General features: G+C 45.9%; 1 protein-coding gene across 7 annotated transcripts in view; it reads right to left on the reverse strand.

Moving 5' to 3' along the window:
* Positions 1-13649, reverse strand: part of KIF23 (kinesin family member 23) — a 258929-nt gene that overhangs the window by 174231 nt on the left and 71049 nt on the right. For all 7 annotated transcript variants that reach the window (XM_078683000.1, XM_078682998.1, XM_078682996.1 and 4 more), the window contains exon 6: positions 6554-6669. In XM_078683000.1, coding sequence (XP_078539126.1) covers positions 6554-6669 — 116 coding nt within the window. The remainder of the gene's footprint in view (positions 1-6553; positions 6670-13649) is intronic.

Consider the following 13649-nt stretch of genomic DNA (forward strand, 5'->3'; position numbering starts at 1 on the left):
CAAACTTCAGTGGGCAAGTCAAATGGCCTCAACTGTCGCCGCTCAATCTCCAAGCATGGAGGTGGAGACTGGACAGGTTCGGGTGGAGGACCGTCCCCTGCTGCTGCGACAGAAGGTCCTCCTGAAGACGCAGACGAATAGGGGGAAATCGACAGACATACTGAGTAGCTCGGGATACCAGTATCTTCGTGCCCAGTCCGGAGCTACAAGGATAACTTGGGCCCGGTCTCGCCTGATCTTCAGCACTCTGGGCAGAAGTGGTATAGGCGGAAAGGCGTACAACAGACCGCAGCTCCAATCGCAACGAAAAGTGTCGCTGAGCGAGTGCCGCCTTGGAAATTCCAACGTGCAGAACTGATGACATTGCGCGTTCTCTTCGGTGGCGAATAGATCTAACCAAGGCTCTCCCCACTGCTGAAAGCGGCCTTGTTATGTTATGTTATGTTAATATTTTTTATTAGGCGCACAGCTGCTCCAGCGAAGGAGCGTCCTGGCGCCCGACAAGGAAAAACATAACACTACCAACAAAAAAGCAGGGAAAAAACGACTACAGGGAGATTAGAATAAAAACGTTTTGATGGCTTTCCGAAAATGTAGAAGATCCTCCAGCATACGAATCTCAGCCGGAAGGGAATTCCAGATGGCCGCAGCCTTCACACGGAAGGATCCTGCCACCGGCACGACACAACTTAAAACGGGGGACCACGGCAAGAGCCTGGCCCAAAGATCGAAGAGAGCGTGCCGGGACATAGAGGGACAGGAGATCAGACAGGATCTGAGGGGCGGTGCCTTTCAGAATTTTAAAAGCCAAACACAAAACCTTAAAATGGATCCTCATCTTCACCGGCAACCAGTGCAGGGAGCGAAGAACATTGGAGACGGAGCAGCATCTTGGCAGGCCTACTATTGCTCTAGCTGCAGCGTTTTGGACCCGCTGCAGACGGGTAATTTCTGCCTGGTTAGCCCCCACCAGGAGAGAACTGGCGTAATCAAGCCGGGAGATTACCGTTGCCTGAATCACCAGCTGCCTGGTCGGGGCATCGAAGAATTTAAGGACTGGTCTTAGGCGCCGGAGAACGCCAAAACAACAGGCCGCGTTTTTTTTGGTATGGGCAACAAAGTTAAGGCTACTATCCAGCCTAACTCCCAGGTTTTTTAATTCGGAGACCGGAGTAGGGGATGGTCCCAGTTCCGAGGGCCACCAGCTGTCCCCCCAAAGCTCCGCTCTCTTTCCGACAATCATAACCTCGGTCTTAGATGCGTTAAGCTGGAGACAGTGCGCCGTCATCCAGCTGGCCACCGCCTTCAGTCCATTCTGAAACCTGCGGGCATCAGCCTCCGCATCCCCGCTGAGGGTAACCGCCAGCTGAGTATCATCGGCATACGAGACCATAATTAGGCCCCACTGCCTTGCGACCTTCAGCCAGCGGTCTCCCATATAGATTAAATAACGTGGGACTCAGCGAGGATCCCTGCGGAACCCCCATGGCCAGTGGATGGAATTTGGACTGAAAGGGAGGGATGGCCACGCAAAAGGAACGATCGTCGAGGAAGGAGCGGAACCACTGCAGGGCCTGTCCCCCAACACCAATCTCCTCCAACCAGTGCAACAGAATGCTGTGAGAGACAGTGTCAAAGGCGGTGCTGAGGTCTAATAATACCAGCGCCGCCGTCTGACCAGCATCCAGCACCGTACGCAGGTGTTCCACCATCGCAAGAAGAGCCGTTTCCGTGCTGTGCCCAGCACGGAAGCCATTCTGCGTGGGATCGAGGACATCGGCCCGTGCGAGATGTTCTGACAGGGCCAAGTTAACATGAGCCTCTGCCACCTTCGCCGCCCAAGGGAGTAATGAAATCGGTCGGTAGCTCTCGGGTTTACGGGATCCATCGAAGGCTTCTTCAAGATTGGAGAAACCACCGCCTGCTTCCATTTGATCGGAACCACACCCGAGGTCAGCGAAAGGTTAATCAAGGAGCACACTGCGGATCCACCCAGAAAAGACTGGTCTCTAAAAAGAGCTGATCTTACTGGATCCGAGGGAGAGCCCGACTTGATCTGCAAGGCAAGTTTGTTAAATTCCTCCGGAAGTAACGGAGGAAAGGAGTGCAATGTAGTGTGTCCTTGAGTACCATCTTGAGTTCCCGGGTCGGGCCCAATGGCCGGAAAAGCCTGATAAATAACTCGAACCTTCTCCAAAAAGAAGGAAGCCAGTGCCTCACAGTGGGAGATGGAGCCAACTGCCGGTGAGGTGGTTCTTTTCGCCAAAAGATCTTTAACGGCTTTAAATATAGTCTTGGACGAGTTCGAGCTATTGCGGAATTCCAATGCATAAAACGCCGCACGAGTTTTACAAATAGCTCGATGATAGGTCTTGACGGAAGCAACGTACGCGGCTTTCATATCAGCATCATACGTCTTCCGCCAGGCTCTCTCCGCCCGTCTACAACTCCCCTTCAGGGCACGCAGTGCCCCGTCATACCAGGGGCTCGGATCTCTGGTGCTCAATTTACATGAGACGATGGGAATCAGAGAATCCAGCGCCCTAGTAGTCCATCTACAAAACTGATCGTAGCCAGCTTCCACGTCATCCAGCGGGCTCAACGGCACTTCCTGCAGAAGCCAGTGCAGGTCTTCCATCCTGAGTTTATTCCAATGACGCTTGGCAACCCGCCTAAACGTTGGAGTAGAGGGGGTCTCCGGCAAAGAATACCGGATAGACACAAGAAAATGGTCCGACCACCCTAATGGAGAGATGGATACAATACTGGCCTCGGTCAGGTTAGTGAAGAAGGGGTCCAAAATATGGCCTGCTACATGGGTAGGTTGTGATACCTGTTGGAAGAGCTGTAGAGCCTCTAAATCAGCTAAGATACTTTTCACCGCCGGGGTAGTGCGAGTGTCAAAATGGAGGTTCAGGTCGCCCATGATGGAAAAATTAGCACAGCCCATAGCTAATGCGCTGACAGCGTCTGAAAAGGCGTCTATGAACACTACATCACTCCCCGGAGGGCGGTAAACCACCATCCTAGAGAAAGTAAACTGGGGGCTGATTTGGATCTTGAAAGAGGCACTTTCACAGCCATCGATGTTGAGGCCATTCCAATTACAGGTAAAACAGGACCTAACTATAAGAGCAATACCACCTCCTCTAGTTGGCCGGTTCAGAGTGTAGATAGAATACTCAGGGGGGCAGGCTAAGTTGATAATGGCCACATCCGCATCCTGAAGCCAAGTTTCAGTGATGGCAAATATGTCCGGAGACTCATCCTTAATGAGATCGTGGATGGCCTGATAATGTTTTACCATGGATCTGGCATTTACATTCAACACCCTAAGAGTACGTACAGGGCCCTTACTCCTGGGGACAGATGTGCCACGTCCGAGTTCAGACGCCATTCGTGATCCATCATGCACTGACAGCTGAGTTCGTCCGCCCTGGCGTTCAGTGAACCTGCCAAGTGTTGAACCACCAGGGTCACGCCCTGATGTTCCAACCACTGCCAGAGGCGCAGAGCCTCCTGGCATAGGGTCCACGACCCCACCCCGCCCTGTTTGTTGCAGTACCACATGGCGGTGGTGTTGTCCGTGAACACCTGCACTACACTCCCCCGGACAGAGGGTAGGAATGCCTTCAGTGCAAGTCAGATCGCCCGCAGCTCCAGAAGGTTGATATGGAGCCGGGACTCCGCCGGAGACCAGAGGCCTCTGATCTCCGCCTCTCCCATGTGGCCCCGCCCAGCCCTGGAGGGATGCATCCGTCACAACTACGTGCTCTAGTTGGGGTAGGGAGAGGGATCTGCCGCTGACCCAATCGCAGTCCGTGAGCCACACTGCAACTGTTTAGAGGTGCCCTCCGAGATCAAGACATGGTCGGACAAGTTGCCCTGATGCTGGGCCCACTGAAACTTCAGGTCCCTCTGCAGAGCCCGCATCCGCCACCTGGCGTGATGCACCAGAGGATGCAGGAGGCCATCAGCCCCAGAAGCCACAGCGTCAACCTGACCGTGACTCGGGATAACGGCTGAAAGATAGGAATCAGCATGAATATCCGGAACCCGCTGTTCGGGAGGATAAACCCGAAACTGCACGGAGTCTAGAACTGCTCCTATGAAGAGGAGCTTCTGAGAGGGACACAAGTGTGACTTCGGCACACTGATGGAGAACCCCAGCAGGTGCAGGAGGTCGGCCGTAGTCTGGAGGTGGCTGACTATTGTCTAGGGCGAGCCAACCTTCAACAACCAGTCAGAGGTATGGGAAGACTGAAACCCCTAACCTGCGCAGATGAGCTGCGACCACCGCCATCACTTTCGTGAACACCCGTGGGGCACTGGTAAGGCCAAAGGGGAGCACGGTAAACTGAAAGTGCTCGTGGCCTACAGTGAACCGCAGGTAACGCCGGCAGGACGGTGATCTGAAAATAAGCGTCCTGCAAGTCCAACGCTACCATCCAGTCTCCTGGGTCCAGGGCAGCTAGGACCTGAGCTAGTGTCAGCATCTTGAACTCCTCCTGCCGGAGGAAGCCGTTGACTTTCCGTAGGTCCAAGATAGGGTATAGGCCTCCTTTGCCCTTCTTGGGTACCAGAAAGTAGTGGGAGGAACAACCACACCCTACTTCTGGCCCAGGAACGCGCTCGATGGCCCCCTTGGCCAAGAGGGTCGTAACTTCCTCTCGGAGAAGTGCCAAGTGATCCCCCTACACGCCGTGGTACTGCGGTGGCATGGCTGGAGGGGGTCGCCTCGAAGGGGAGGGCATAGCCCCTTTGGACGATTAGCAGCAACCACCTCTCAGATGTAACAGTGCGCCAGTGGAGGTGGTGATGGCGAACCCTGCCCCCCACTGGCGTCACATGGGCCTGAAAGCTCGGACTAGGAAGGTTTTATGGCGGATGCTGCAGGGGCAGGTGTGGACTGGCCGCGTGTTGTCCCCGACAGCCGCCGGGGCTGTTTCCACGTACGCCACCGCGCTGGACGGTAGTCTGCGGTCCGTGGCTGGCTGCACGTGTGGGGGCGCCCCTTACTGGGCCACGAAAAGAGCAAACGGCAGCCGATGGCTGGCGCAGGGCCGAGAGGCCCAAGGACTTGGCCGTAGCCCTCGAGTCCTTAAAGCGCTCAAGCGCATGGTCTGCCAAAGAGGCGACGGCCATCAAACGGCATGTCCATAAGAGTGTTCTGGACATCAGCCGAGAAGTTGGCGGACCTCAACCAGGCGTGGCGACGAATCGCCACCGTCGTTGCTATCGCTCTGCTCAGTGAGTCCGTGGTATCCAGCCCACAACGGATGGAGTACCGTGCCGCATCTCGACCCTCCGCAAGGGCTTTGGTGAGTTTAGTCCGGACCTCCTCCGGACATTGTGGCAGCACGTCCGCAACCGTGTCCCACAGAGAGTGGGTGTAGCGGCCCAAGAGGCATGCGGTGTTGATTGACCGCAATCCTAAACTCAGGGATGAGAATACTTTCTTCCCGTACTGCTCATACCTCTTGGATTCCCGATCGGTGGAAGCCGTCGGGAACGCAGTCTGGGAGTTAGAGGCTTGGATGACCAGGCTCTCGGGGGTGGGGTGGGTGAAAAGGAAAGCAAGGTCGCCCGGAGCCGGGCGGTGGCGTCTGGCTACATTCCTATCTACAGGCTGACCTGTAGTGGGCCTGGACCAGTTGCCCAGAAGAACGTCAGACAAGGCCTCATTAAACGGCAGCAGAGGCTCTAATAAAGCACTTCAGGTTTTACATTTAGCACTGTACAATTTTAGGGAACCCGTGAACTATGTGCACAGTAGACCACCTAGTGGCATACCGTATACAGAGCCAGCATCATCCAGCCCCTTTAAAGGCTTCCACCTCTTGCAGTGTTGCCGGCTGCTCCGCAAATTCTGGCAGCCTTGAGACCATTTAGGGGGAAGGAGGGCAGGGTGAATGAGAGGAATGGGGGGGTTGGAGGGCAGTGAAAACAATATCTTCAAGACTCTTATCTAGACTGAGTGACATACTGGTGTTCACACGACTTCTCAGAAGGCAAGTGGAAGGATGCAGGAGATTGCTGCTTCGACTTATGCTTTGGGGTGGAAGCGGGGTGCAACAGAAACAACCAGCAGCCGCACAATGCCACACAGCCTGCAAGGGAATTGCTGAACAAATTCTCCAAATCTAATCTGGTGCCCGGGGCGTATTCAGCAGGTAAGGATTGGGAGGTCAGAAGTATCCTTCAGAAGAAAAGAAAAAAAAAAAAAAAAAAAGGTCTATGATTCTGGAATCTGGCAAATGATTTAAGAGTATGGGAGTGAACATGGCTTTAGAATTTGAAAGAAAGGTCTATCCAACAGCAAGACACTACCAGGATTTAGTTATTTTCAAAACTGAAGAACGAAAACGGCCAACTGGATTACACGAGCATGGCCAGGTACATTCTATAAAAACAGAAGAAAAAAAAAATGTACTTTGAAATATCAATGGTCTAGATGAAACGCTACCAATAAAAGTCACTGAAGGTTGTTGCAAGATGCACTGCTGGGCTTGAATTGGTAAACATTTTTCCGACTTAATTAAAAAGAACTCACCTGCTGTTGGGAGTCTTCGGGATGACAACTGGCTGCGCTTCTCTCCTCTGACGCTCCAGAAGAGCATCCACCTCATTCTGCACGTCCATACCATTCCGATCGTCTGGACGGAAAACCTATGGGTAGGGTGGCAGAATACATCAACAGGATGTCTCACTGGACTTGGAAAGAACTTCTACAGATGATGAGCAATTTAATGGGGAAGTGGATATCCTTCACCCCAAGAAAGCAAATAGCAATCTAAAAAGTTAAAATAAGTTTAACAAAACAAATAAAATACTTTTTATCCCACAACCCCATTTTCAGAAAGAAATGCATAATCATGACAGAATGGTTGATTTGCTGCAACTTGTACACAATTAAAAATTGTCCACTGGTCTGTAAGAAAAGCTAGGAAATTATGTGCCCAAGAAACACAAAGCACCAGTGAAAAGAATGTATGTTTTGATAAGTTGACTCTCTCGAAGTCAGGTTTCAGAAGTGAGAAATATTAGATTTCCCTATCTCTCCGGTTATGAATACTGCAGTCACTAGCACACCAGGTATGAAGGTCTGTTATTTTGATCCCTAAATTGGTTGGTATAATAATGACATGCTAGAATAGGGTTCCTTGACTTCTACATCAAAGGAAGCCTTCATCACTTTTCTCCTTATGCTGGGAAGAGGACCCAAGGTCAGTCTCATCACACCCTATACCTACTTAATATTGGCTCAAAGATTATGGTTACAGACATTTGAAATCATCTCTCACAGGAATCGAAATAGGAAACCTGCCTGGATGAATCTATCGAACAACTTGTATGTAATATCTAGAAAAACCTCAGACTTTGCAAGAGACTATATTGCCTGTTCTTTTCTAAAAAGAGAATTCTATCAAAGCAGGGATGATAAGTAGCTGTTGTGGGGATAAGTGGTCAAAATTAATCAAAAAGCTTTTGGTTTGGTCTCTTGGGTGCATTTACAGCAGGATCGGAGACTATAGAGATTGCCACCCGTCTTAATGAAGTACATTCAAACTCTGCAGATCAGATAGTCAAAGTCAAGAACAAAAATGATTGTATTCTCTGTAGTGCACTGCATATGTACAACTTTGTTTATAATTCCCAGATATGGAATCAATTCTCTAATGGACATTTCACATATACGATCATGGTTCATTTCTCCCTCCTCCGCCCCATTATAAAATGTAAGTGTAGTACAACACAAGGTTGCTGCTGTTCTTCGCTGCAGCCATTGAGCTATTCGCATTAATGTACAGACAACAGATGGCAGGCACTGGGATTTATGTATATTAAGCAGAATTCTTAATATCTTTGTTTGCCTATGTGGTCTTACTATATTTAGCAAACATTAGAACCTTAGTGTATAGCATTGAAAAAACTTGTACTGTTTTGTATAGTGGATTTATGACACTTCAGTTTATTGTTAATAGGATATGTTTATTTGCATTTTATCCTTCTCGGTCTAATTGGCGGCAAAATGTTGACATCACTATGGCTATCCTGTATATTGTACTGTTTTGGTACCTGGCCTTGACAGGCATCTCTTGGCTGTCGACAATAAAAGGTTGTGAGAAAACACTTGTCTGGGAAGGTGCAGGGAGGTTACTCTGCAACTGGGACAAACAGGAGTTATTTCACTTAGTCACTCCAGATCCGTCAGTTGTTGAGTACTCTGGTCCAGTGGGCTCCTGATCACAATAAAATGCTTTAGAATTTAATTACATCAGAAGACAGAGGCTGTGGAAGTACTAAAGCTTACATATACCCATTATGTTTCATGTGTTCCTCCGCGCTCCCCCGCTCCCCTCTGCGCTGCCTTTGGCGTGCAATCGGCACACCCGCTGCTTGCGTCCGCAGCGCTTCCTGTCGGTGGTCGCCATTTAAGGCGGGGGAGGAGGCGGGAGCGGGGCGCGAGGGGGTGTGGCCGCAGGGAAGCGGCGGGAAAAAGAACCCAGTGGTACAGAAGGCAAGAGGGGGATGGAGGGGATGGGTGGCGGCGGAGGGCTCTGCCGGAAAAAGTACAGAAAATGATGTGGCAGTGATGGAGCAGATTCCATCTGCAGTCAGGCATTGTTTTATTTTTTGTGCTTCAGACAGGCTGCATTTAAATTGCCACGCACATTTTGGTGCAGGTTAAAAACATGGCACATTAAAAACATGAAAGTGAGGCCTATTCAGTCTGAAAATGCTTTTGCTGAATTAACTTGTGTTTTTTGCAGTCTAGAGAAAAGTGGCCTTTTTAGCTTTGAAGATTAATAGAGTGCGTTTCTTTCCAGCTCATCCCATTCAATCTAAATTTACTATTCCCGTCTTAATAGACTTTAACTTGTTGCATATTTTGATAAACATTTTCAGTTAATAACACCTCTTTTTATAATGTGTGTGAATTAACAAATGCACCAAACACTACAAAGGGGACTAAATGCTTTTTTGCATGAAAAGCTATCTAAAACATTAAAGCATGTTGTTGTGTGTGCTGTAGTAACTGTGTGTGCTTTTAAATTTTACACTAAATGCATGAAAATGCTATGTTGCACATTTATTTTGCATCTTGTCATAAATAATAGAAACGCTGCTTGAAACTAATAGCTTGGCTAGGTAAACATTTATAAGGGGTATTAGTATGGAGTTGGGAAACATAATGGGCTGATTTACATGAAATTAATATTATCTTTGAGTTTGTTTTATTTTTGGGGCCTACACAAAACATGGCTGCCTGTGAATCCATCAAGGCTATGGCTTGCAATTTAATGAGAAGGGAGCATGCGCAGACTGTGGCAGCTTTCCTCATAACAAGAAGTGAAGGACATCTTGAACTGTAGATTCTTGTGACTGTGCCAATGTACCAGTTAGTTAAAAGTATCCGTCCTGACTGCGCTGAGACGGGAAGGAAGAGAACTAGAATGAAACATTTTTCCTAGTAAATGTTGCAAATGTTTATAAATGTAGTTATTCATGTATGCTTCTTTTGTTAAAACTGGTGAAGTCAGGTTTTTAGAATGAGTCAGGGGAGTGAGAACTCATGCCAACATGACTGACCAATCACGTACAGGTTTTCCTGAAAGATGCTACATCTTTGTGTAATCTGCCAATAATTAGAGTATAAAATAATGTCTTCTCTGGATGGGGGCTGGCTTTCTCAGCTCAGCTGGCTTCTATGGGTTAGGTACGCGAAACGTCCCGGGAGATTGCTGAAGGGGAGATGCGTCAGAGGAGATTCAGGGGGAGGTTTCTTGCTTCCACGTCATATCTTGGCACTGCAGGCCACATTCCTTTGAGGTCTGGTGAAGGGCCGGATGTCTCCCTCCCGTTTTGCTCTTTAGACACAGAGAGATGCACAGAGCAGCAACAGATAGAAAGGCTCTTCAGATTTAGATGCTAAACTTTAAGTTTATGCTTTGACTAATTCATTAGGTCTAAAAAGATTTTTGGCTTATGCATTTATTTCTCTTAATGGGAGATTTTTGCCACCTATTTAATTATTGATTAGCTTTGCAAGACTATTTTTCTTAGAAACTCTTTAAGAATTGTGACTGAAATTTTGCGCCACATTTTCTTCTCTACATGTTATGCTTATATGCAGACTGTAATGTGTTCTTTATTAATGCTATTTTTCCTGTTCTCCAAATTCTGTAACCTGATTGATATTTTACTAATGAATAAAGGGTCAGAGAAAAGTTTTGACTAGAAAATAAAACCCTTTAAATACTCAACAACTCTATTTATTGGCTTGAATAATAATTGCAGTTTTTACTGTTCATGATTATTTTAAATCTCCTGAAGGTAATACATGGTGTGAAGGGCCCAACACCTTTTGAGCGGTAAATTAGAGGTAGCATGAGGGTTTTGCATTGAGAAACTGCCAGAAGAAATTACCGCTCCATCAGTTTTTGGTAGCAGAGGATGGTTATTATTGATTAGTTTGGTGATTAATGATTATTGATTTCACCATCAACTATTCAACTAATGGATCATTGACCTTAGGAGGGGAGTACAATAATTGCCCAAGTTAGATAAATGTCCAAGTCCTGATTCCTGACTCCAATGCTCAGAACCTGAAGACTGGCAAAGCAGTACTGGCAGGTGATGCAAGAAGTGGTGTGAGTATCAATAAGGGTTGTGAAATGTTGTTAATATGGTAGCATGTATTTTTTGAAGTGTTGAAAATATTAAGTTTTTTTATTGTTGTTGAAATTTGCTCATTTTGAATTGATGGCGTTATTAATTATATTGGTAATTTCATAGGACATAATTTTTTGGTTATTGATTACATGTTTTAACTCTTCATGTTAAGTTAGTGTCTTGTTCTATGTTGTCTGGAACACGCAGGTATGCACACCTGTGGAATCCCGAGAAGGAATAGCGGGTGGTAAATGGTAGCCACACTGCACTGAGGTTACTCGTCTGTTGGAATAACACTGAGAAGCTAGGTAGGGCTGGCAGTGTTAAATTAGGGACTATTTTCTGTGTGAGTGATTGATAGCAAAGAGTTCGCTGGTGAAACTTTGGTCTGATATCACCTAGAAAGGGTCACACCGAAGGAGTAGCAGGTTCTTCTGAGCTTGATTGACAGCAAAAGGGTTCGCTGGTGAAACTATGGACTAAGATATATCCTGAAGGATAAGTCCAAAGGAGTAGCAGGTTCTTCTGAGCTTGATTGACAGCAAAAGGGTTCGCTGGTGAAACTTTGGACTAAGATATATCCTGAAGGATAAGTCCAAAGGAGTAGCAGGTTCTTCTGAGCTTGAGTGAAAGGTAAGCGGAAGGGATTTACCTGTAGTGTTTGAAGAGTAAACGGAAAGTCTTACTTTGTGAAGGGTAAGCGGAATGTGTTACTCGCAGTGAATATAAACCTATCCTTTATTTAGCACAACACAGAGTAGCAAATGTATTTATGTTGTTACTAACAGAGTTATTGATTAAGAGAAATATTGCAGTAAGATTTTGTGGAGGGTCAGTGGTAGGAGTAAAACTGACTAAAATTGAGACTGACAGCTTTGGAAAAAAGAAATAGCATTGAACTATTGCAAAAATGAAAATGTTTGAAGGTTTAAAGAAGCTGTTAGGAGGTAAAGTGAAAAATCCGTTTTTTATTAGTGATGCTCCTGAAGGAACACCTATGCATTTTAGGTCTACCAATTTTGGACAAAATGCATGTATGCGGGTTCACCAATGGTGCAAGATTACTGAAAAAGAGGGTGCTTTGAGGTTTCCAAAAGATGGTACTTTTGAACTGCAAATTATTGACAAATTAAGGGAAGTGTTATGTGAAATAAAGACACAATCTAAAGCTGCACAATTTGAGGCCTTAAGCCTGTGGGAGAAGACAGCAAGAAAGAAAGCAAGTGAGGATAAAAAGGTAAAACACCAGATACAGGAGAAGGGAATTAATGCCGATAAAGAGCTTCAAAAAAATAATTCAGGGGATGAAATAATGGATGAATTGTTAACTGAGTGTCCACCACTTTATGTGATTCCCATGAAAAAGACTGAAAATAGTGCACCAGTAAATACTACAGGGGCTACTGCTTCTGTTGAACAGAGAGAAATACAGACTTGAGAACTGTGCAGACATTTTATATTGACCCATTACCTGTTGATTCAGTACTGACAGTGATACCTCCAGGTGTTACTGCTTCAAATGTGCCTGATTCAGTCCAAGAATTGCTAACTGCAGATGCACAGATAATGCCTAGAAAAATGACTGTCCCAATGAATATGGCCTCTACTGAAAAGGTTGAAAGAGCTGCAGAAAAAGTGATTATGGAAGGGTTTATTTCAGATACTCAGAATACACATATTATTGAACAGAAATTACCCCAAACACTGAAAGGTGAGGGGAAAATGGTATTCACATCATCTGCAGCCCAGGATAAAATGAATGTAATTGAAATTAGGATTTTTCAAACCTGCATAGAGGAAGCAGCAGTGATTAAAAAGATAGAGAGCATAGGGGAACATATTAACACAGACCATGAAAAAGAGAAACAGCTTAGTGTTTTAAATTCAACATGTGAACATGAAGAAATTAACAATCCCTGCTGTTTAAATAATGAAAATGTGAACCAGTGTCAGGAAAAAGAATTAATTTCCCTGAGTAAGGAAACCGCTGTATGTGCATTAACTACACATAATGGACTGACAGATTTGGCTCAAAATTATGAAAGTGATGGTTCAGGAAGTTTTTCATTTCAGAAAAGTGTCAGGGTACACATGGATGATGAACCAAATGAGAAAATGTGATCTTCAGGAATGCATTTGCACATTGCAGAAATAAAATATATTTTCAAATTCAATGGGTTTGAGAAATTAGGAGTCAAGTGGGCAAGAAAACATGAGAAGAAAAAGAAACCACCAGACCTTGCAAGGAAACTGGATAAGGAAAAGAAGCCACCAGATTTAGTTGAGAAAAATAATAAGCCGAATGAGGGAGAAGCTTTTGCTTACTCATTGAGAGAAATGGTGGGAGAAGTGCATGTTTCTATGCCACAGAATAAAAGTGAACTTGCCGCATTTCTGAACACAATACCACAATTGAGAGACACATTTATGCTGTGGTACCCACAAGTTGATGAATTTTTAAAAGAGTTGTGCATTAATTTGAAAATGTTCTTTTACATTGCCCTGCAAACAGAATTGTGGTTTGAATCTAAAGTTGTGGAAAGGCCAAGTGAAGAGACAATGAAAAGGGTTTGCATGAATGCACCATCATTTTCTGTTGTAATGGAGAAAAATATAGCAGTGATTATTTTCCTGAAGGGCAGAGTGCTAGCAAAGGATGTTGATTGGGTACAGATTAAAAGAGCACAGGATGGAAGTAAAGGTGTCTTGGTTTGTGCAAATTTAGTTATGGATGTTGTACTGCTGGAAAACGTGTCCATTTGCCATCTTTATAACAGATTTGAGCATTGGAAGAAGGAAAATAAATTTAAACATGATGCACAAAAACATGGAGAATTGCAGATGCAAAATATGCCAGCTAAGCAAATGCAAATGTCAGTTCAGAAACAGGTACCTATGGCAGAAATTTTCCAAGAACAGATGGTCCCACAAAATATGGAAAATGCTAACATTAATTTAAATAAGTTGTCTAG

This window comes from Lissotriton helveticus, chromosome 3_1, assembly GCF_964261635.1.
Source record: "Lissotriton helveticus chromosome 3_1, aLisHel1.1, whole genome shotgun sequence".
NCBI lineage: Eukaryota > Metazoa > Chordata > Amphibia > Caudata > Salamandridae > Lissotriton > Lissotriton helveticus.